Source organism: Calypte anna, chromosome 7 (assembly GCF_003957555.1).
Source record: "Calypte anna isolate BGI_N300 chromosome 7, bCalAnn1_v1.p, whole genome shotgun sequence".
Lineage (NCBI taxonomy): Eukaryota > Metazoa > Chordata > Aves > Apodiformes > Trochilidae > Calypte > Calypte anna.
In genome coordinates, this window is record NC_044253.1 from 20,691,166 (window position 1) to 20,714,263 (window position 23,098).

A 23,098-nucleotide genomic window follows, 5' to 3' on the forward strand; every position below is an offset into this window, starting at 1 on the left:
GAATGCAGAGGAGGTACTTGGACAAAATTGTGTGACATGGTTTATTAAATGTGTTTGGCTCTAGCTGCTGCTCCTTGTTAAAAGCAACAAATTAACACAATGCAACAGAAGAGATTATGTAAAGGCTTCTATGACAGAATGGCTCTTCCTGAGATAGCACAGTCTTTGAAACAGAAACTTAGTTTTGTAATATCCCAAGGAATGTGTACTACTCAGTGCTGTGACAAGAAATACAATTTAGATTATTGATTATTTTATGAAATTAAGATACTATTTTAAGTTTCCAAATTCCATTACACATTACTAAGACTGCTAAATGTTGTAGATGAAACAAGAATAGCAGCTGAGTCCATCAATCCATACAGCTGAAACTTGGGACAAGACAGTACATTAACTCCACTGTTCCTAGTTTGCCTTTATGCCTCAAGATGAAAGCAAGCTGTAAAAAAAAAAAAGACACGACTCTATCCACTCTTTATCTTGTTCCGTAGGATTAGTGTGGTGGGAAGTTTACATCCAAATTCAAAGATAAGTACTGTGCTTAATGCAGGCACAGATTTAATTAGTTAAAACTGGTCTCTTAGAAATGAAGTTTTGAAAGAAAAACAAAATGGAAGGCTTCATAAAACTGTATGTTTTGATAACTTGTATTACAGTCTCCACCATTCTCAGTGCAGATTTACGGCTGAATTTCAATTGGAAATTGGTATCGATTGATTGTGTTACTCATTCAACATTCCATCATGCTGAAACAATAATGCAACAGACTGTGATAAAATGGGATGTGATCTAACAGGACATGACCGATGGGATGAGAGCAAAGCACTGGGTCTGCTGGTAGTGCTGTGCAGTAGTTCAGACTGGCATCTTCTGTGCTTTGATTGTTCATTTCATTTCACTGTCATCCTACTGAGTTGAACATTTTAAAAGACACAGCGTTTTTCCATCTGTAAGTCATGGAAAGACAGATGGATATGGAGAAACTCCACCTACAGTGCCTTGACTGACTGCCATTGCCCACTTAGTGGTAGAGAAATCCCTTCTGGAAAATTAGAATGTCCTTAAATATAGTATGTTGTGAAAGGCTCTTTAATATAGAAAGTTACTGATACTTGCAATTCTTTTTTTAATTAATACAAGTTAAAAAAAATAGTTCCTATCAACCGACTTGCTGTATTACAAACACCACTTCTGTTACTGAAGTTAATCCCTAGTCCTGTTGCAAGAAACGCATCCTTATTAAAGTAACATTAAGAGCTTCTTTTTATTGATCTGCTCCTTTCACTTAATGATAGGAACTTACTGATGTTTTAATAATAACCTTACAAGCTTTATCTCATTTTACTTTGACTTGTGTTACAGAAAGATGCTATGGAAACTAACTTAGCATAAACATTTTGCAGATGTCTTTAAAGGTTAGGGGGAAAAAAAGATTTAGTTGCACTGCATGTTAACAAAGATGGCTGAAAAACTACAAGATAAAAGAGAGGCTCGAGTATGAACATCAAAGAATTGTTAATGACAAGAAATACCATTAGGGTTAGCATCCCTTTTGTTTCAGCCCCCTCACACCTGCAGTGTGTTGCAGATTCTGTCTTTGTTGGCACATCTGAATTACTTCCATTAGCATTTATAGAAGAGTGGCTGCAAAACAACAGAAATGTACCCCTGGTTTTCTCTGTTGCTCCAGAAAGTCAGATATTAGGTTCTCTGTGGGTTTCCTTCAAGGTACAGTATCTTATTGTAATGGAGACTATAGACCCAGGATTCCGTTGATTGCAAATGAGCTGGGTTGAAAGGAGAAGGGAGCTTTTGTTACTGCTAGAGAACTAATATAAGCAACTACAAGAAGCACACATAAGAAGCTCAGACATTAGCAATAGCAAAATCAGAGCGTGAAATTCAGATTAGCCCTCCACAGGCTGTGAGAGGGAGGGGGTACTGGAAGACTTGGCATGGCTAAAGGTGTAACCTGTTTCATTTGGCCCCTGAAAATTTTTAACAGATGGTGGGACCAGCTGTCTTTTTCAGCCATTTAATAAACTCTTCGGTGGTAACAGTTTGGGAAGTGGGGGGTGTTGAGTTTTAGGCCAGAGGAAAAAATAAAGAAATCTGTCCCAATTATCTTTGCCAAATAGTGAAGTCTGGAAACATTATGAAAAGTTAAAGTGAAAAATCTTATTGATGATACTGTTCTGATTATCCATTTTAACTGAAGAGGGAAAAAAAGAACCGCCTGTGCCCAAGTGGACCACAGCATGAAAAAAAATGCTTATTATGTTGTTATCGTTATGTTGTTATCTGTCATTTTCATTTCAGCTGTTGCAAAGGAGGCACATAATGAGAAATTCTAAATGAGCTGCAGAATGAGGAGCTGGTGTAGTTCCTGAGACATGATACTATGACAAAGTAGCAAGCAGAGTGATCTCATATTAAAAGGAAACCCAAACACGTGTCTTGGATAAGATCAATTTACATGGTCTGCCCAAGTGAATAGAGCAATCAATGAACTTACCCTGACTTGCATAACGTGGTATTATAAAATTAAAATTAACTGCCATTTTAGAAACATACAGTGTTCAGGCCCTAATTGAAGCCTTATCCCTGATATATGGGATTTTGCTTATGATGAGAGTTTACCAAAATATACACTGCAATTCTATTTCTTCAGTTACTTTTTTTTTTTTTAATCAACATTTTCAACACAACACATAAATGGCAACTCTCAGTTATGAGAGATGTTTTATTTAAAAAGCATGTCTAGTGTCTTTGAACAGAACAGTTCTTCTTGCACATTTACATGCTACCCAGCTGAGCAGCCAACCCTTCCATTTGACAAGGGCTTTGTTCTGCCTACAGGCCTATTATAAGCCCTAGATTGTTTGCCCTTAATAAATTGCAACAATAAGACAGAAACCTCTTTCAAGTTAAGAGAAATAAAACACGTTGCCTACATAGCAAAGCATATGAAGTGTAATGATGACAACAGAAACAGATCTCCTAAATCTTATTTGCTTTGCTCCCAGATCACTGCAGTTAAGATAGCATAGAAAGGTTAGCATCTTTCCATGCACCAGATAAAAAGAGTAAAGAATGCAACAGCAGGACAAAACAGCTTGAACTACAAATATTTTTCCTCTTCACACTATAAAATCATACTGGATGCAAAGTAAAGAGACAAGTGGAAGCTAAACCAGAAAGAAATGTGACCATGATTGAATGCAGAGAAAAAAAAATGTTTTCAACTGAAATGAATCAGGATTTCATATTGTTGAGAGGAAGGAAAAACAGTGGAAATAACTCATTGAAGAATTTATACTACTCTTCAGTGTGTTGGTGTGTCTGCTTGTTTGTGCCTTGCAGGCCCTCCACTGAATGACAAAGGCCTACCAGTTTTGCTTTTATAGCAGCTAATGGACATTCTTCTGTGGCTCAAGTGTTGGTTAGGAACTTGTGATCTTAAACAAAATTGTTAAGCCCTGTTTATGAGGCCCCATTTGTAACATTCAGCTGTCAGCTGTGTTGTGTTTGCTAGAGATTGTTAGAAACAGCTTCCTTTGTTGAATTTGATCTGCATCTTTTTTTCACCAAAGCTGGAAATTCCCAATGATTTTTAGGGTATATGTGCAAATTCTGAAGAAAATAGGAGGTGAAGTGCAAAAAGGGACAACACTCTGGATTTCCTGTGCAACAGAAAAATTCAAGATGAGTGTACAAGTCATTAAAATGGTAGTTATAAGTAATTTGAAAAATTTTTCTCTCTTAGAAACTCAATACAATATTTTCAGAAATAAATTCCGGTCACTGTTTCATTTATAGTTTACATTCTTAATTATTTTTTTATATATTTGCAGATGGAAGTCCTGAGGATATAAGTATTTCTTTGCTTTTATAATGAAAGAAGTGCACTTAGTACTTGGAAAGGTTGCTGACAAGCTAAAAATACATTGATACAGACTTTCAAAGGAAATGTGGTGTTTATGACAGGTATTGATTTGACTAGGTTAAAGGATACTTTATTTTATAAGGTATTTTCGAGCTATGGCTGATACCCTGAGGGCTCTTAGGCATTTTCACAGAAGTGTTCAGTGTTTCAGGTACCCCTAACTTTTCTTCCACTCAGCCACAACATGCAGGAAACGTCACTGTCATCTGCTCACACAGGAAGGGGATTGAGGATCAAGGTGGTCGTTGGTTGTCTCTCTCTTGTCTCCTTCTTTGTCAAAAAGAATCAGAGGCAGATTCTTCATTGTCTGTGCCACACTGCAGTGACAAGGTGACAGCTTTACTGCTCCTTCCAACTGCTGCACAGAACCAAAGGGAGAGGACATCATTTGCTATTTCTAGAGAGGGCAAAGTCTTCCTGTTTTACCCTGCAGCTTTCACTGTTGCATCCAGTTACTGGATAGCATTTGGAGGAATTTTAAAGGATGGACGTAAAGAGAGAAGTATTAATGATCTTTGATGAATGAAAAACTTAATGGACTTTGGGACGATGGAGTAGAAAACTATGATGAGGGAAATTTAGAAGGAAGGACAGGAAGCTACTTGAGAGAGGAGAGGAAAAAGATATGAACCATTAGGTTTAATGTAAGAGTCAACCTTTAGTACATTTCTAAGTTTATCCTCATCATGTACTATAATAAAGTATTAAATCATCTTGCAGAGCATCTTAAGATGCATATAATATCTGTGGCAGAAAACCACTTTGAGATGCTTTGGAAGTTTCTCTAAAAGGTAAGTGGTATGGTAACCATGGTTCCAAGTAAGTTTTTTTAGAATACAAACTTACAAATGGACTGGTCACTAGAATTCCAAAACCAAAAACAGAAAATGTATCAAGTATAAAATTTCTAGCTTTTCTTCAATAGGAAATTGCCTTGATTTTGAAATTGGTATTTTGGAATCTGGTTCCCCTTTCAAAAATCACAAGTAAATATTAACTTTTTTATGGTTCAGAGTAAAACTTGCTTTTTTCTAGGCCTACAATACTGCAAGGAATCAGGTTTTAAAGCCATTAAATCCATTTTCTTTTATAAATCTACTGTAAGCTTTGGCAGTAAGCTTTGCTGTTACAAGTTTACAGAACATACCAGCAGAAGAATAGGAGAAGAAAATTCTGGAATTAATAGTTTTTTAGGATATTAATTGTTCATTATTATAGACATCTAATTGTGGGAATTCCAGAAAGATAGCCTACTAGGTGGGTGATAAAAACCATAGGTGGGTGATAAATAGTATACTTAATTAGCAAATATTTCTCCAAACCTCCATAAATATGCTATTAGATGGCTTGACATAAATATTTTTGTTACGTTTATCCTTCATAGTAGTAAGATATTGTAGCAAAAATCGTTGTAATTCTTCATCTGAAGAGTATTGTTCTGTATGAATGATAAATATAAAAAAAAAAAACTTATTTTCCCCTTAGTTTTCTGGAGTTCATTATGTTGCAAGAAATTAATTTTTTTCAGACACATTGCACAGAGATGGGTATCTCTGGATGTCTCTAACGTGCATGCTTTCACCTTCAAATTAAGCTGATCAAGAGATACCAGAAAAATACTAAGAGATCAAAATATCACTTTGATTTTTCCAGCTCAATCCTGTAAAAACCCAATCTCAACTATCTAAATATAGATACTATTATTTTCTTCATATATAAAGATCTTAGATGTTTACAGCCCATTTAAAATTAAATACATAATCTATCTGCTCAGCCAGACTAAATCTGAGTCCTCTCATTAAAATCACACTGGTTTTGTTTTTGACAAAATAATTAATCAGTAGCTGGAAAATCGTATTTAACAATAGCTTGCACAACACTCTGAGAGGCAGGATTACAAGCTTGTTCTGAATATCCTTCCAGCCTGCATTTAGCTCTTTTTAGATCAGTTTACAGCTGTAAATAACAACAACAAAACCTGGACTGAAACTTTGGACATGCAGGAAGGGTTAGATAGAAATAAATTTCTGTGTGTCCTCTGAATTGCCAAGAATGAAAAGTCTCCCAAACTTTCATTTCTCTTTTGAACCCCCCAGACTTCAGGTGTCAGTGTGCCCATCATGATGCCTCTGAGACTCCTAGAGGGAACTAACAGCCTAACATGGATCCTCAAGGACCTGGTAAGGGCAAAAACAGTGTCCCAGTCCAGAGCACTGAATTCTTAATAGCCAGGAAACAGAACCATGGCTACAAAGATATAATTTTTTTAAATCAAAACCTGAAATTTGTGTTACCTTACAATGCTGCCATAGCTCAGCTGTTCTGCAAAGGGCAGTGGGTTGTAGAGAGCCACGTGCCAGAGATCTCCAGTCATTGTATTTGGTCACATGCAGTGATAGAAGCATTCACTGGAAAAGATTGGTAAAATACTTACTGAGGAGAGAAGAAAGCCAGAATAGAGAGAGGGATGACTTGAGGTGGAGGAAAGTTAGATCTTCTTACTGCTCCCATGTGACAGATCAAGGAGATATAGGTGATAGCACTACTGAGCTTCAGAAGCTGTGTTGGTAGCAGAGCTCACAGGTCTTCCTGCAGGGGAGGTTGTCACCACTGAGAGCAGTGGTTTTGATGACTGGCAAGTGAAAGTGGAGCCTTGGACAGAATCCTGTAGTGAAGATGAGGAGTTTGCTAAGGAGAGAAAAGTGAACTGTAAAAGTTAGCAAGTAGCTGGTTATTTCTGCTAAGTATGCGCAGTGTTTGAGTTACTGAAAAACACTTGGCTATTCAGTACAACCCACCTAATATGTATTTTGTCTCTGTAAAGTAAAGATGTTGAGCATTTTTTAAAAATTATCATTTATTTTTATGTTTTGACTTATCATCTGCTCTAATCAGTGTCCACCAGGAGAAGCAGAAATATCTGTGTTGTGGCCATTATTATGTGGGCTTATTGCTCTATTTGCATAGGATTGTCTCCTGAATACCTCCACATAGTCCTGTTGCTGCCTCTCTGCCTGCCTGAGGCTGCCTGGGTGTTATTCCTTGGTTATAATTCCCGTAGAAAGATCAGTCTCAGCTCATATGAGACAATGTAAAAGTGTCAGAAGAGACTGACATGAAATCAGGGGGATGGAAGTGATCTAGAAAAGTGTTTGGATTTTGTAAGGTGAATGAGTTGGAACATCTTATGATATGGTCCCTAGTTGTGTGCCTCTGCTCTTCAGTAGGGCTGTTCAGTCCAAATTCCTGCTCTTCAGTAGGGTTATTATGTTATAATAATAGGGTTAATATGAGCTAGGGCAAGGTATATGGTTTCCCTGTGTTTGCTTTGATAAGAATGCAGTAATAGCATCCTACTTCTTGATAGAGGAGTTGTGAAGATAAATGCTTTGAAGATGGTCTGCTTATAGTGACTAAAGCTTCTCCCAATACACTCGCTGCATAGTTTGACCCTCTTCTTACTCAGAGCTGTCCTGAGGCCTTGCTTGATCCTGTTCCTGTGTTTTTCCTCAGCTCCACAGCTGTTACTTGGAAAAATGGCCTGAATATGCCCCACACATCCAGATACTACTCTCCTTCCTTATATACCCTGTCACTAGTAAACTTGGTAGGTTTGCAAAAAGATGAAGAAAGGTGAACAATGGAAAATAACAGCACTACTGACTGGAGGCAGGAGGGAAAGGGGAGTCATAAGGTTTTTACCCCTTACCTGGGTTGAGTGTACACATGGGTTGAGTGTCAGAAGAGGTTTTATATGCCTGCATAGGAGACTTCTGAGTGAAATGTTATTTTATCCAAAAAAGAACACCCCACAGAGATGAAAACAGCTTCAATCAATCACTCAGAGCAGAGTGAATGGCTCCATTCATCTTGGTATTCTCATTACCAGTGACCCCAGAAGCAGTGTGTGAGTCCACATTCGTTCTTCACTTCACTGGTCAGTCTCAGCACTGATGTGGTGTCTAATCAGAAGTTACCTTTTCAGCTTCTCCACCCAGAGGGTCAGCCTTTTGCTTCTGGCCCCCACCAAAATGCTAGCTTGCACAAAAAAAGGAGATCAAACATATCCACTGTATAATACACACAAACAGGAGCTCAGATCCATCAAGGGACTGCAGGAGTGTCAGCAGAAATAAAGTTCTGCTGTAAGGTAGCAAGAAGGTCCTGGTCTCCAGACCACTCCCTCCCAATTCCAGGAATCTGACCGATAGTGTTAGTTCAGAGTCTGTGTAGCTCTTTCCTACATCCCTTCTCTTCTGCTTCCCAGTTCTTGATGCTGTACTTTGAACATGGCAGATGGTGTATAAATGATAGCAGAGCACTATGAACCAAAGGAAAGAACACAGCTGACTGGATTGTGCTATTTGTAAGTATGTATAAGAAAATACTGATCAGCTGGGGCTTCTCTGAATTGTAGAGTGAAAGTAAACAGAGGAAGTGATTAGTTTTATAGACAGTCTGATCAAAATCCCTGTGAGGCTATAAAATAGAGAGCAGCAACTGACTTGATGACCAATGAGGCATATGGTATCTAAATTAACAGAGAACACAGGATCTCCCAGGAGGAGGTCATCAGGGTATCAGAAAGCTGAGGCAGAAAGTTCCTTTTGTCTCTTCCTACATTCAGTTCTGAGATAAGGGAATGCTATAGTAATATGGAAAACTAGATAACAGTGAAAATGCAATGCTTTCTCTTTAGTCTTTCCTGTAGATTTTAATAGATAAGGCTATGCACATTTCTAGAACTACCTCTAAACTCACTGTGTAGATGTATACTTGATTTAAGAGGGATTTTGATTACTCTCTTCTCTTAAAAACACTCTTTTACTCTTAGAATGCAAAGGATCTAGTCCTTAATTTAGAGCCAAGTAAATGGGAACAGGCAGGAAATCAACTGATACCTCTTTAAAGAGAATCATTGCCACTATAGGGCAGTTTCTTTCTGAATCACTCCACGTTCCAAGTGTACTTACCATATGTAGTGATAGAAATGAAAAAAGTAGCAAATCATGAACCTGGTTCACTTTTTTATGGGTATCTCTTCCACTGACTTCTGTAAGAATTTTGACAGAAAAAAGAAGTATTATTTTTGACCCCATACACTAGTACATCAATAAGGATGACAGTATATTACGTAGTGTGACAACACTGAAGACATTGCATGACTTTACACTTGGTTTTTTGGTTTTGGTTGGTGGTTTTTTTCAGACTTTCTTATTTTGATGAAAAGATGAAAAAGATGAAAAACTTGGATAATGGTTCTTGTGGTTTAGTGCAGTGTCCTGAGAAGCAGACAGTGGTTGTCAGTCAGATTTCTCCTGAAGCCACCTAGCTGGGTTAAAAGTGACACATCTGTTAATGCTGTATCATTTGGGCATTGGAGTCCCAACACTGCCATGCCATAGCCTCTCCCTCATTCCCAGTATAAGGAATAGATAATTTAGACTAAGAATATATTCCCATTTTATTACATTATCTGTCCTTCACCATGGACCGATCTCTTTTGCATATGAAATAAGTGAATCTCTCAGCTCAGTCCTAGAAGAATATGGGGGCTTCCTGCATTTAGTAGGAGAAATAGGAATATGAGATTTATTGAGAGAGAGAAGTAAAAAATTGTTCTCATTTGAATGCCACCAGACCACAGATGGTTTCCTTTCTCAGGTTCCAGAAATGTGAGGAAAAGGATGCTATTTATTAGACCAGAGCAGTAGTCATGGCCATTCTGACACCTTTGTCTCAGTGGGAATGTCTTTTCTCCCCTTCTTGTCCTGGGTTCTCAGTCAAGTTATTTTGGCCCTGAGCAGTAGGGGCTGATTGAAAAGTGAAGTGAAATATGATTTATTCCCAGGTTCAGATTGTTTGCTGTGGTTTGGCATGGCTGACCAGCAGGAGCCTCAGCTGTTGCTCCCTGGTCCTTGCTACTTCACTTTGGAGTCCCAAGGTTTGAACTGAACTGGAGGAATTTGTTAAAGTGTTCTGTGAGGCACAGTCTGGTGATCTACATGCAGGACTGAGGCAAAGAGCTCCTCTTTCCAAGCCTGGAGCAGCTGTGAATATGGCCACAGTTTTTCCCTTTGAAAAGAAGCTGACTTTACTGTGTAAGAGTATGATGAGAATGATTTCACATTCCTACAGCTCTGTGAGGATGGAAAGCATAATACAACCATTGTATACATTTGAAATAACTTTATAGATGGCGTTTTTATTTTCAGAATTGGAGGGAGAAATTTGTATTTGAATACTTCACATAATTATGCATTAACCTATTTATGTATTATTCTGAATTACTTAAGGCATCAAGCTATGAAGTGACACAGAAACATACCATGCACTACATTCCTAGAAGTCTTTCTTGTCAGTCTACGAGGGCAGTGTTTTCTAAGTCTTTATGTTCATCTAAGGAGGGAGATTAATTTCAAAGTTGTAACTGAAGGTTCCCCAGTCTTGCTTCAGATACTGGGCCTGTGGTGGCAGCAAGGTAACTGGTGGTTTGTTTTTTTTTAAATCCTCTCTCATTTAAGAAATCAGGCTTTTCTATGTCCCTCTGAAAAGCTATGCTGGGTGGCACTTACCTATTTCATAGCTGGTAAGCACAAGAAGCATCAACTGCCTTCACTAATGAGTGTGTATTACTGGAACAAGCAACCTTAGAAACGTTATAAACTGGGAATCTGTAGGAAGGTTCTTCTGATGATTTCCCTTGGTGTGAAGACAGTATCTCTTCCTATGACCCACCTTCAATCCCATAGTCATGTCCCATATCTGTATCCCTGCTTTGACTGTCACAATCCCACTGTTGGGCTTTTTCTTTCTGTCACTTTTTTTTTTTTCCCCCCCTGGTTAAGGTGGAGTTGTTGAAGACTTTGTATTGAGTACTTGTACTTCATAAGAAAGATCATGGACTTTTTTACTCTATAGTTCAGTGGTCCTTGAAGAATGGGTTATTTCAAAAGTAATTCTTGAAACACTGAAAAATGTTGCCATTAGAAAGTACTTAATATTTTCTGTACCAAAATGTTCTAAAATTACAACACAAGTTCATTAAGTAGCAGGTGTATTTTTACAATGTTGGATTAATCCATTCAGCCCAATCAATAGTAATGTGGCAACCACATGATCATCCATTATTTATGTGGAGTGAACAATGATCTTTCTGCCTAAACTTTGTGCTGTTCCCAGTTCTAACACAGCATAGACACAGTTTGTCACTAAGTAAGTAACTAAAAATAATTACCATGAGACCCTCATTTTAGAGAATATACTTTCTGTAGTTGAAAGGAGACAAATTTTAATTACCTTTTCATTCCATACTAAATAATTATAGTGTAAGAAAAGAGTGACTATGTGCATCTGTACTCATAAAATATAAGGTTCCCATTCAGTCTTCCCCCAACAGATGCATTCCATAAAAAATATATGGGCTATTTTACCTAATGTTCCCCAAAAAGAGAGGACAAGCAGGGTGCACACACCAGATCCTTTTCTGCTGCTTACCGGAGTCTTGGCTTGTTTCTGGTTTGTTGAGATCCATTTCTAGCTCTTAGAGTGGTGGAGAAAATTCACCCATGTATGCCAGAGGCAGGGAAACATTTCCAGAGAGTTTGAAAGGATTGTTTTGAAGTGAAAGATGTCCCAGGCATTCCAAGTGGAGCCAAGAATAATACTTCCAATACTGATATAGTTAAGACTCTGACTCCTTTAAAACTATGGAAGGTAGGGAGGAAATACATCCCAAGATGTTCAACAGTGTTCCCTGAGGCAGGAGGAGGAGTCACAAAGGGCCAGCCAAGGAGGGAGCAGAAGATGAATACATTAAGATCTTTAAAACTTTAACAACAGGCAGTAAAACTGTAGTGAGACATAAAAATTTGTTCTACTTTTCTTAAAGGGCAGCTCAGCTTTCAGAAGTTTGGGAAATTCTCTATTAATCTTTGTGAAATCCATACCTAGACTGGGAAATGTTGAGGCAAGCCTTTAAATCCTAAATATGCCTTTGCATGTGCTGATCTTGTCAAGGGTTTTGTGTTTTTCTTTGTGCACAGAAAAATGCAGGAGATGCTGTAGCAGTTCCTAATCTTTCTTTTCATCTACTGATGTTCAAATTAAACTCTGTAAAAACTTAGATTAGCAACAAATAGTTTTAATAAAAAAGCCTCCTAAGGCAAATAAACAAACCAAATACACTAGCATGTTAAAAATACAAATTGGAGGCTCCTCTTACTAACCAAGTCATGTCACCTACCATAAAATGTCAATATGCTGACATAATAATATTAATGGCACATAACTGCTGGCAATGTATCCACTCATGCTTGGAGCTATAAAACATAGGTTAATTACCTTCTGGTGAAACTTCTTGGTGCTGTGAATAGGAAGATTTCCCTTAATAAGCCTTTAAACCACAATTGCATTCTGGATGAGGGATGGCATGAAGACACTGCCTTTTGGAGCAGGCTTATTTAAAGCCTGTTCCAGTTTAAAGCCTTCCGCATTCTCATTTAGAACTTGACTGATTGTTAATGCAGCACTTGAAAATGGTTCTGTTTCTGATTCTTTTCCACAATTGCTTAAGATCAGTAGCCTTTTTTTTAAGGCAGCCCCCCCAGGTGGGGGCAGGCAGGTGGACAGAAACCATCCAGACTCCCAGGGTCATTCATGGCTGTGCTGGAAGAGCTGAGGGACTGGGGTGATCATAGGAGGGGCTAGGAGGGTATCTGGCAGGGGACTCCCAATATCTTGGGAGGGATTTGAGGTGTCATGAGACGACCTGGCTGGGAAGATGATGAGAAGCTGTGGCAGTGTGAGCTGTCTTTGGGTGCTCGGTGCCCAGAGGCACAGTGGAGACCATGGAGGAGACCACTGGCACCCAAGAGGCTCTTATTCCCAAGTATGTTTTTTTCGCTGCTACCTGTGTTTTGAACCAGGATCCAAAGAGTCCTGCATGGCAGGATGGTCACTCTGGGGGTACCTGAATTTGAAAAATCCTGACTTTGAAGATCCCTGTCTGTGACAGATAGTGATAATGTCTCATGTTCTATGTCTTCCATCTTTAATTCACCATTTACCATCCAACCCAGCGCTACCTGAGCCCCTCTGGCCCTGTGGCTGCAGGGTGCTTTCTGCAGTGGTCTCCCTATCTCCCCATAGCAGGCAGCGGGGCTGGGGAAACCGGAGCCCCTCCGCCTCAGCCCCGTGACTGGAGGTCCCCAGGCTCCAGCTCTTACCTCAGCCAGCCCGCCGTGCTCCCCTCGGGAACAGGGCCCTCTTCGGCCCCGGCCGGGAAGGAGCTGCCGCCGCCTCCCCAGCGTTTCCCAGGCACCATTCCGGCCCCTGCAGACCCCCGGTAGGCACCGTCCGGCACCGTCCGGCCCTTTCGTCTGTGGGCCCGAGCGGGGTTGCGGTGGGGAGCTCCGACCCCCGCGCTGGCTCCGCCGGCAGCCGCCCCCCCCCCCGGCGCTGGGCGCTGCTCCGGCCCCCGCGCTTGCTCCTCATTTCTGCTGTCTCTTGGTTTTACACTGGGATGCAGCGGCAGCCCATTTCTCATGGAAACAGTGCTTCGTGTAACTGAATTGACATTTGGCCTTGATACCTGTATCTCCTGATAACTGAAACAAATTTCTAAAATAAATATTGTACTTTGATCTTCCAGCCCTGCATTTTTAATGACAGCTCTGAACATCACTTCATTAAGAATACGTTTCAGGAGACTGAAATGCTCCAAGTTTGAACACTAATTATTTGTACAGAAAATTATGACTGCAACGGTTCATTATCCAGTCCATTGGTTTCCTCCAGAAATGAGAAATTATTCTCGATTTTTAAGTAATGTGCTTTGTTGGATGCAGATTTATGGCATTTGTAGTGTGGCGGCTGTATAGAAACTTAACGCAACTTTTCACTAACTCTTTTGTAACATCACGAATAATTTTGGATCATCGAGATATCTGGAGACACAGTGTATCTTAAAAGTTGGGAGAAGCCTCTGGATGTTGAGTGACTCCTGAGCTATCGACGGACTTTAATTTCGTTTATAAGTACTGATCAGATCATTCTCTTGGCAACTATCAGATAAAACGAATTAAGACAAATCGAGCTAGGAGTCAAACCGGGCACTCCGCAGGAGTACGGGGTTGGCGCAAGTTTGGGGATGTAGAAGTTTAGGGACGACGCAAGCGGTGTCGTTCCACTTTTCTGACGGGTTATTTCTCCTCTAGGGATCAGAGGTGCGGGCCGGGGGCCAGCTCTCGCCCCCCTTCCTCCCCCTCTTCTGCTCCGGCCACAGGGGAAGGCGGGCGCGCTCCAGCCCTGATGTGGCTCCAGTGCCGCGGCTGGAGCCCGGGGCACCCGGCGGCTGCAGGAGGGTGTGTGCGGGGCTGTGCGCGCCCTCCCGGCTGTACTGCCGGTCGGGGTTGGCTGTGTCTCTCCCTCCATGTCCCGCATGGAGGCAGCGCAGCCGTCGGGCCGTGCATGGGCAGTGCTAGCGGTGTTTGTATGGGGAGGAAGGAGGTGCTGAGCCCCGCAGGCAGCGGGGATCCCACAGCCTCATGCCCTACCAAGAGCTGCTGCAAGTCGCGGGCCCCTGTGGCAGCGGCGAGCCCTGCCTCGGTGCATCAGTGTGCGATGAAAGCTGGGTGAGGGGCCCTTATCTCCCTGTTACCGACCTGGTGAGGGGGTTACCTGGCACAGGGGAAGAGCTGGAAGTGGCTGCTGCGTAGGGGATCAGTGTTACAAGAGGTCGAGCTTTTACTTCTCCCCAGGACTCAATGCGGACCCGTGGGAGAGGACTTGGCACTTTAATCCCTTCAAAGAAACCGATCTAATTCAAGCCCTACAACTCTTGGAAGTCTTTGAGCGGACAGTGATTGTTTCTACAGGAAAGCCAGATAAAGATCTCTGTGTGCTGGCGTTTAAAGAGACTTCAGTGGCGGTGTGAATACAATTGAACCCAGCGACTGCGGCGAGGTTCGAGTTACCTGGGCAAACAGCTCCGGAGGACCAGAGCCTACCGGTATCTTCCCGAAGCGGCATCCCCACCCCCAAAAAACGGAGCTGAACGTCCTCGTTTGGTACCTGGCCAAATAGGCCGGCTTACACGTTTGCGATGGCCTCGCAGCAGATGGTCAAGCGGCGAGGAGAGGAGAGGATGCCGCTTCCAGAACCCCCGGAGGAGCTCAGTGCTGAGCGGACCCGCAGAGGGGCGCGGAGTCCTGCCAGCCCTGCGAATCGCTCCGCGCAGCAGCAGAGGTGGCCTTAAGCTGCGTCCCAGATGTGCCTGGTGGTGATTACCGGGGAACTGTCCTCGCACATGGTGGAAAGAAAAGCAGGTCAGACTCCTCACGCACACACACAAGTACATGTATGTATAAACACAGGCCCGAAGGTGCGGGGTAAGGGAGCAGAGCACTCGAGGCCGAGTTTGTCTTTGTGGTGGGAAGCGGGCAGAGACCCGGCGACAACGTCCCCGGTCCCGAGAGGCCCAGGGCAGGCAGGCTCAGTAAGGCAGGCTCATCCCGCCTCCAGAAACACTACTGTCTTCGTTTAAAGAAATTACGTCTTTTACACCCGACTCCCGCTACGGAAGAGGAAACTTTCCCGTTCGGTTTCTCGACTTGGTTTGTCGGTGTGTCTCTCTGCGGGAGCGCTGGCTGTCGGTGGCACCCCCTGTCCTCCCCTGGGCGCGGTGGGGGCTCCGGGGAACACATAGGGTTAGCGCCGCCTGAGCGCAGTGAAACCAAACCCAGCTACAGGAGGGGAAAACGTGCGGTTGTCTGCGGAGTCATACCGAGGGCATATCCCTCAGCCTCGGGGGAAGGGCGGGCGGAGCGAGGGAGCGGGGAGGAACCACCGACAATTACTCCAGGGAAGTTTTACGACTGGGATCGACCAGCCCCGATCAGGTGAACTCGCTGTGCTTCTAATGTTACTTCAAGTCATTAAACACTATCAGCGGAATCCGGAGGCAGATTTCTTGGGTGATAACAAAGACATGTTGTCACTTTAGGGCTATGCCGCAAATCCTTAATTGCAATAATAATAATAATAATAATAATTTTTAAAATAATTTAAAAATAGAGGAGGAGGGGATCCAGTGTCTTGCACATCCAATGCGAGGGTCTCCAGGCGGTAAGGGGTCCTTTGATCAAGAAAATCCAATTATTTGTGTATATACATTTCCCACATTGTGATTACTTCATTAATTGTCCCGCCTTTATCTCCTCCCTTCCCATCCCCCCTAATAATCAGTTCTTTTATCCAGACCAACAAACACACCATAGGAGCTTTGTGGATTCAAAGGATTTGCTTTCGCTTCTGAAAGAGCCGCTATTCTTTGATGATTGGGTAGCGGCAAACTTCAAAGCCATAAATCTTCCCTCTGACTGGCTGGCGGCCCAGCAAAGTCCTTATCAAATTCTTGGAGGTGATCCTGGTGCAGTCAGACAGTCCGCGGAGATCGCGCAGCGCGGGGGGGGTGGAACAGGCACAGAGGCGAAGAGATCAGAGGGAAGGAGAGAGACAGAGGGAGAGAGAAGGAAACTGGGCAGCTCCTCGTCTTCCCTTTGGCGTCCCCATGCCTCGGCTGTGCCCCGGCGCCTTCCCCTCGCCCCGGGAGCAGTAGCCATGGCCGCGGTGGCTGTCCTCCGGAACGACTCGCTCCAGGCTTTCCTCCAGGTCAGTACCCGAGCCCGGAGGCCACGGCCGTGTCGCGCCCCACGGCTATGACCCGTCTCGCCTGGGGACCTCCGGCACCTCCCGGTGCTTCACCCCCGCGGCGACCCGGGAGAAGCGAGTAGGGACCTCCACGGGGGTAAGGAGGCTGGGCTCGGGATCCTCAGGCCGGTGACTTCCCCCTCCCGCCGGGAGACCGGCGGTAACTCCAGGCAGCATCGCGGGGCGGGAGGGGGGGGCGCCGAGAGGGGGCCGCCCCCTGCCCGCAGAGGCGGAGGGGCGGTACAGGACCGGTGTCCGGGCGGGCCGGGCCGGGCGCTGTTTTCGGAAAGTTTGCCGGCAGTGTAGGGAGCGGCGGGAGCTCCGGGCAGCGCCCGGGCAAGCGGCGCGGGCGGCGGAGCAGAAAGTTTCCCGCGTGCGGCGGGGCCGGTCCCGCGGGTCGGCGGCGGCGGGTGGCGAGTAACACGCTCTCCTTCCTCCCTCCTTCCCTCCCGCTCCCGCAGGACCGCACCCCCAGCGCCTCCCCAGATTTGGCCAAGCACTCGCCGCTGGCCCTTCTGGCCGCCACCTGTAGCCGAATCGGACAGCCGGGCGCAGCGCCCTCGGATTTCCTGCAAGTCTCCTACGACCCGACGCTGGGATCCCCCTCCAGGATCTTCCACCCGTGGAGCGGCGAGATGCCGGCGCACTCCCCGGGGGGGCTGCCGCCGCCGCACCCCAGCCTGGGGCTGACCCCTCAGAAAAACCACCTGCAGCCCTCTTTCGGTGGGGCGCACGAACTGCCCCTCACTCCCCCGGCGGACCCCTCCTACCCCTACGAGTTTTCCCCCGTCAAGATGCTCCCCTCCTCCATGGCCGCCCTGCCGTCCAGCTGCCCCCCCGCCTACGTCCCCTACGCCGCCCAGGCCGCCCTGCCGCCCGGATACTCCAACCTGCTGCCTCCGGCGCAGCCTTGCCGGCAGCTCTCGCCCAATCCGCCGCCCGAGGACATCCCCTGGTGGAGCATCCAGCAGGCCGGCGCCCCAGGCGGCTGCGGCCACCGCTTCCCCGCGGCCGCGGCGCTCCCGCGAAGCCTGGTGCTGGGCCACTCGGACTTCGCCCAGTACCAGACGCAGATCGCCGCCCTGCTGCAGACCAAGTCTCCCCTGGCGGCCACGGCCAGGAGGTGCCGCCGCTGCCGCTGCCCCAACTGCCAGTCGGCCGCGGGCAGCGCCCCGGAGGCGGAGCCGGGCAAGAAGAAGCAGCACATCTGCCACATCCCCGGCTGCGGCAAGGTGTACGGCAAGACCTCGCACCTGAAGGCGCACCTGCGCTGGCACACGGGCGAGCGGCCCTTCGTCTGCAACTGGCTCTTCTGCGGGAAGAGCTTCACCCGCTCCGACGAGCTGCAGCGGCACCTGCGGACTCACACAGGCGAGAAGCGCTTCGTATGCCCCGAGTGCGGGAAGCGCTTCATGCGCAGCGACCACCTGGCCAAGCACGTCAAGACCCACCAGAACAAGAAGCTGAAGGCGGCGGCGGACGGCGTCAAGCGGGAGGACGGACGCGACCTGTGACGGCCGGGCTGCGGGGCGGGACTGGTCCGGGCCCGGCGGCTGCCGCCGCACCTGCGGGCCGAGCTAAACCACCCAAGCTGCGCCGCGCCGCGGACCCCGACTGAGGGCGCTCCGCAGCCGGGGGCAGGGCGGCCCTGGGGTAAGAGGGTGGCCGGCTCTCGAACTCGCTTCGGGCCCGGCGAACCGGAGGCTCGGCTGGGGTCAGCACCGGGAGAAGCCGCAGACCTTTAGGTCCGGGCGCTTGTAAGGTCCTGAGGCCGCCGCCGAGCGCCCTCGTCCTGGGACAGACACATTCCACGCCCCCCCCCCGGCCCTGGACCCAGCCGAGGGGTAGCCGCGGCGGTTGGGGCGGGAGCGGGGCTGCCCCGGCAGCCGCCTTGGGGGTCGGGGCTTGTGGGCGCCCAGGGGTGGCGGCAGGGGCGGTCTGGCCGTGCCGAGGCTCGGTCCTCGGTGCTTTCAGGGGAAAAGACTGAAGTTTGTGTACAGGTTATTTAATAGTTCTGTTTGAATACAAGTGTTTGCCTCCTCGTCCTCGGCCCCCTGCGGGGCTCCAGCATGAGATGTTTCTGTAAAGCGACCCGCGACTGCAGCGTGAAATAAACACGTTAACACTGGGGTCACGCAGGGACGGTCCCGCCGCATCGGTTTCATTCGGTTGCCCCCCGCGCTCCCCCCGCCCGGAGCTCCGGGCCCTTCCCGCCATTTCCCGCTGAGGGGCGGCGGGACGGGTCCAGCTTCATCGCCGCCGTCAAGCGGGGCTCAGCACGGTGACCTGAGAGCTGCTCATGGTAAACTCCTTTACAATCCCTAGCTTCTTAGGGCTAATGTTGGCCCGTTGGTTTGTTTTTCTCTAAATTACTGTGATTATTTTGTTTCCTACACAAAAAGCCACGAGAGAGGGAGGTTCAGGCCACAGGGCTTGCGCCTAACAGCCGTTCCCAGCCTGAAGTTGTCCAAGGCACAGCACAGCCAGGCCTTGCTTTCTGGATGTTATTTTTCTGGAAAGTTGCAGAATTTAAGGGTGAGACACTTGTTATCCTCCCAGTGTGATGAAATGTCAGTCACTCTCCTGCAAGGTGAAAATGTTTGGCACAAAACTTTAAAAGTAGTTGGTAGGCAGTGACAGCTTTTAGGGTTTCTTACTTCTTCCTGGGGATCATGTAGGTACGAGTTTAGGCATACGACATTTGGGGAGAACTTCTTTTAAGATAATCTTTTTTACTGTAGCAAGTTCTTTCTGTCTTTTTTTTTTTTTTTTTTTTTTTTTTTTAAACCGAAATTTTTATAGAGCAAACACATGAGGAACCTGATTAGCAATTTGCTAAATTTTGTATTTCAACATAGAGAATATGTAATTTGCTCCTCACATTTTTGCCAAGTCAGCTTTAGTTTCTGGTTACCTAATGAGACAGTAAAATGAAAAGTTCCATTGAAACTTCACTAGTCTGGAGTCATTCAGCCTCAGACTGGTTCCTCTGGTGGCAGTTTTGTCAAACAAGCTTCAGCATAGCTGTAATGGCAGAGATACTCTTTGCCATGGATTTCTGATTCAAGAAAAGCAGCAGCTTGGTAAATAGTTTTAATGACAGAATGTGTAAACTTGGTGTGTTTGTATGTATGTCAAAACCTGCAGAGAAACTATTCTCTCAGGAAATAATGAGATGAGACAATCCCACCAGAACCCTCACATCTGAAATAATGAGAAGTTAATGGACAGTTACCACAGTACAGCTCCTCAGCAGTATTTTATTGTTTCTGATTCTGAATTAATTTCCCACACTATATTGATAGGGTCAGTTTATTAAATGAATAACCAGTTATTTTCTTTACTAGTGAAGAATCTTCTATAACCTGTCCAACTATAGAAAGCCTCGTGAGAAATAAGTTTAATCTTACCGGTTAACATTATTTTGCCAAAGTTTTAGGCTCTAGAAGAATGTTGTTGAAGGATATTAAGTGGAAGATACTTCTAGTGTTCCAGAGTGAGCCACAGCAATGGGGCTGATGGGCCTGATCTAAAAAGCCATTAGTCAAAAAACTCTTGAGGCTACTGATATAATTTAAATATATCATCAGGAATAACATGTTTCTGCTTTTTAACATGTTTCATGGCATACAGCAGCAACCTGTTTTCTTTCTATGGTACTATATTACATTAAAAATGTAGCATTACATCCTGCTTTAAAAGATAGTTTCACTAAATAGTCAATTTAATTAATAGTCCAGTTTCATGTTCAGAGCAGACCTAATTAACACGGAGAGTGAAGGAAAGTGCTTTTCTTGGTAGCAGTAGAGGGGAAATGGCAGTACCCCAGAGCACGAAATGTCCACTTACACAAGAGGATGGTGGACTTGGATGTTCTCACACTTTAATGGCTTTCATTGCTAAGGAGGTGCCAACATCTGCCAAGACAGAAGTATTAACATGAGCTGAAGCAATGTATTAGAGGGTTTCTGACCCAAACGGAATCTGACTGGGAACTAGAGAACTCTGCCTACTAGGGCAGATGTAATTAGTAGAAAGTAGCCCAATAACCACAGACGTAATGATTTCTAAACTGGATCGCTATGGAAAGATTTTTCTGCAGTTGGATGACAAGGTGAATTTAACAGCATCTGTGTTATCTGGTCTAGCTGGACCATTTGGGTTCTTATTCCTCAAAACATAACTTGTGCAGAAAAAGTGAAAGTTTTACCACTCACTCAAGCATGAGCCTGCTAGTACTGAAGATCACAGCCCAGGCAGTGCCACCACCTTGTCAAGGGGGTAGTGGTATTTAAAAAAAAAAAAAAAAAAAAAAGATAAAAGAAAAAAAAAAGCAGCAATGGCTTGTTGTAGCCTATGTATCTTATATAACATCTGTATAATGACTATAAGTTAAAAATCAGTTAAATACCTGTCATGAGAGGGAGTGATGCATTTACGTGAAAACCCACAATGTCAGATGTTAGTGAAAATCTTAATCTCTGAGATTAGGAAAAAAAAAGAAAGGAAGAAAATTATGGATTCATGACACAAGGTAAGTAATAGTAACAGTTTAGAATATAAAAAATATTTAACGAAACATTATTCCCCTCTAAAGCCTTTAAATAGTTCATTGGAAAAAGAGGACATATCCTTCCTAGCTATTTCATATTCATCTCTAAATAGCTAAATCATATGACAGCTTTTCAATTCAAATCATTAAACTTTTATAGTAGTATGGCATTTAAATATAAATGTGACCTTTCTGATTTATGGGTAGAGCGTTACAAAAATACATTGCTTACATCTCAATAATTTATTTCTAGTTGACAAATTGCATACTATAATAAAATTAACTTTTAATTTTGCATTCACAAAATACATTTTACACTTTTAGCTATTTCCAATCAACTAGAACAGCTGTTCATTTCATGAAATTAAATTATTAATATTATTTTTGATTATTCATTTTGAGCACATATGCTGTTCAAGGTCAATTCCTTTCTAAATTCTAAATCTTAAATATTATTGGTATAATAGACACATCATATAAACTTACTAATAATTTTGTAATTAATTGAAATTAATTAATCTTTACCACGATATGGTTTCAAAACTTGAGCTTTAGCATATTTTCTGTGTTGAAACATGACTTTCATATTTGAACAAACTTCCAAGTAGAGAATATTTAGAAAAAAATACAACTAACATTGTTCCTCATGTTAAGTCAAACTTAATATGTTGTTAGTCAAATTATTTTCAGTTAAGGGTCAAATAATGTAATCCAAATTTGAGGGCTTATTACAATAAAGCTTTCATATTGATTTGAATAAGGCTTTGATGTGGAAGATTGCAGGATTAGTTTTTTGGTCCTGACTGACCAGATTCTCACTGCAATAACAAATTCACAGTTATGTTTCCTACCTCCTCAACTAGTATTTCAGAAAAAAATAAGATGAAGTTTTTTTAAACTAGATTGGAAGATGTCCTTCCTAAAACCATTGCTGTGTAATTCTTCACTTCATACTAAATTGTAGATGTAATTTTTGAAAGTAATATTTATTCTTAAATTATTTGCAGATTTTAAGAGATTGCGTTAAGTTTTAAAGTAAATACAACTTGACTATTTCAGTTTGTTAATTCTTACCTATATCTAATATCAGTCTTGAATACTTAGGAAACAGAGAATATAAAATGCTGATGTGTTGAAACTTCTAGATGAGGGATACATTTTAATATTCACTGATACAATAGGACCTGAACAGACCACTCAGAAGTTCCCAAGTAGCCTAAGTCTGTGCCTCTGAACAAGTAGTTGCACAATTACATAGGTTCCTTTATATGGACCGTATAACATTTAATAGATTTTACCAGTTTATCCCTGTAATGAGTAGTGTGAAACAAAAGTATAATGCCTACCTTATTGTCAGATTTAATAGTTTGCTATAGAATCTTTTTTCTCTTTTTTCGTTTCTCCAATTACTTTATATTTCTTATGAGGTTCTTATGAATCCTTTGGTAAAGATATAGGGTTTGCAGCTCTGGAACATGGTGGAGCCAGAGACCTCTTAGATTTTCCTGCCAAACCTTTTTACTTACCAGACAGGTTGCCTAAGTCTTTGAGAACACTGAGCTTGAAAGCAAAGCTTTCCTCCAAAGGGACTGCCTAGCAGGTAACTTCAGTAACTCCACATTTAAACAGCATCTGAGCCACGAATTCTAAGGAACTGGAAGTGTTCAGCAACCAGCAAGACTCACGGCTATAAGGTAAGAGTTAATGTGCAGCACAGAAAAGGCCCTGGGCTGATTGAATGAATAGTCTTGATCAGAGAAAATCAGCAGAAGTGTGTGTAATACAAAGGGTCTTTTAAATAAGCTTATGGGCTTTATACCCAGTTAATATTTATACCAAACTGATTTGAAGTCATATAGGTGTTTCATTGTGGAAAATCAAAACCAAAG

General features: G+C 43.8%; 1 protein-coding gene and 1 long non-coding RNA gene across 3 annotated transcripts; one reads left to right on the forward strand and one right to left on the reverse strand.

Annotated features, from left to right (window-relative positions):
* Window positions 1-895: 895 nt before the first annotated feature.
* Window positions 896-17,695, reverse strand: LOC115598587. 2 transcript variants are annotated; one of them, XR_003987755.1, is made up of 5 exons: window positions 17,548-17,695; window positions 6,449-6,634; window positions 6,241-6,354; window positions 4,147-4,304; window positions 896-906 (listed from the first exon to the last, which is right to left on the reverse strand). It is a non-coding gene; the product is annotated as an uncharacterized LOC115598587 (long non-coding RNA). The 2 variants fall into 2 exon arrangements; XR_003987754.1 differs by lacking the exon at window positions 896-906 and having other exon boundaries at window positions 3,907-4,304.
* SP5 (Sp5 transcription factor) lies at window positions 16,419-18,171 on the forward strand. Its single transcript, XM_030454318.1, has 2 exons — window positions 16,419-16,618; window positions 17,119-18,171. Exons 1-2 carry the CDS (start codon window positions 16,568-16,570, stop codon window positions 18,169-18,171), a joined length of 1,104 nt encoding a protein of 367 aa, XP_030310178.1. The 5' UTR covers window positions 16,419-16,567.
* Window positions 18,172-23,098: the final 4,927 nt, after the last annotated feature.

What these genes read in the sequence shown, in the direction of transcription:
- SP5 (XM_030454318.1), top strand. Translation starts at nt 16,568, where the DNA reads ATGGCCGCGGTGGCTGTCCTCCGGAACGACTCGCTCCAGGCTTTCCTC. An exon ending in CGCTCCAGGCTTTCCTCCAG is followed by an intron (nt 16,619 to 17,118) that starts GTCAGTACCCGA and finishes CCGCTCCCGCAG; the next exon opens with GACCGCACCCCCAGCGCCTC.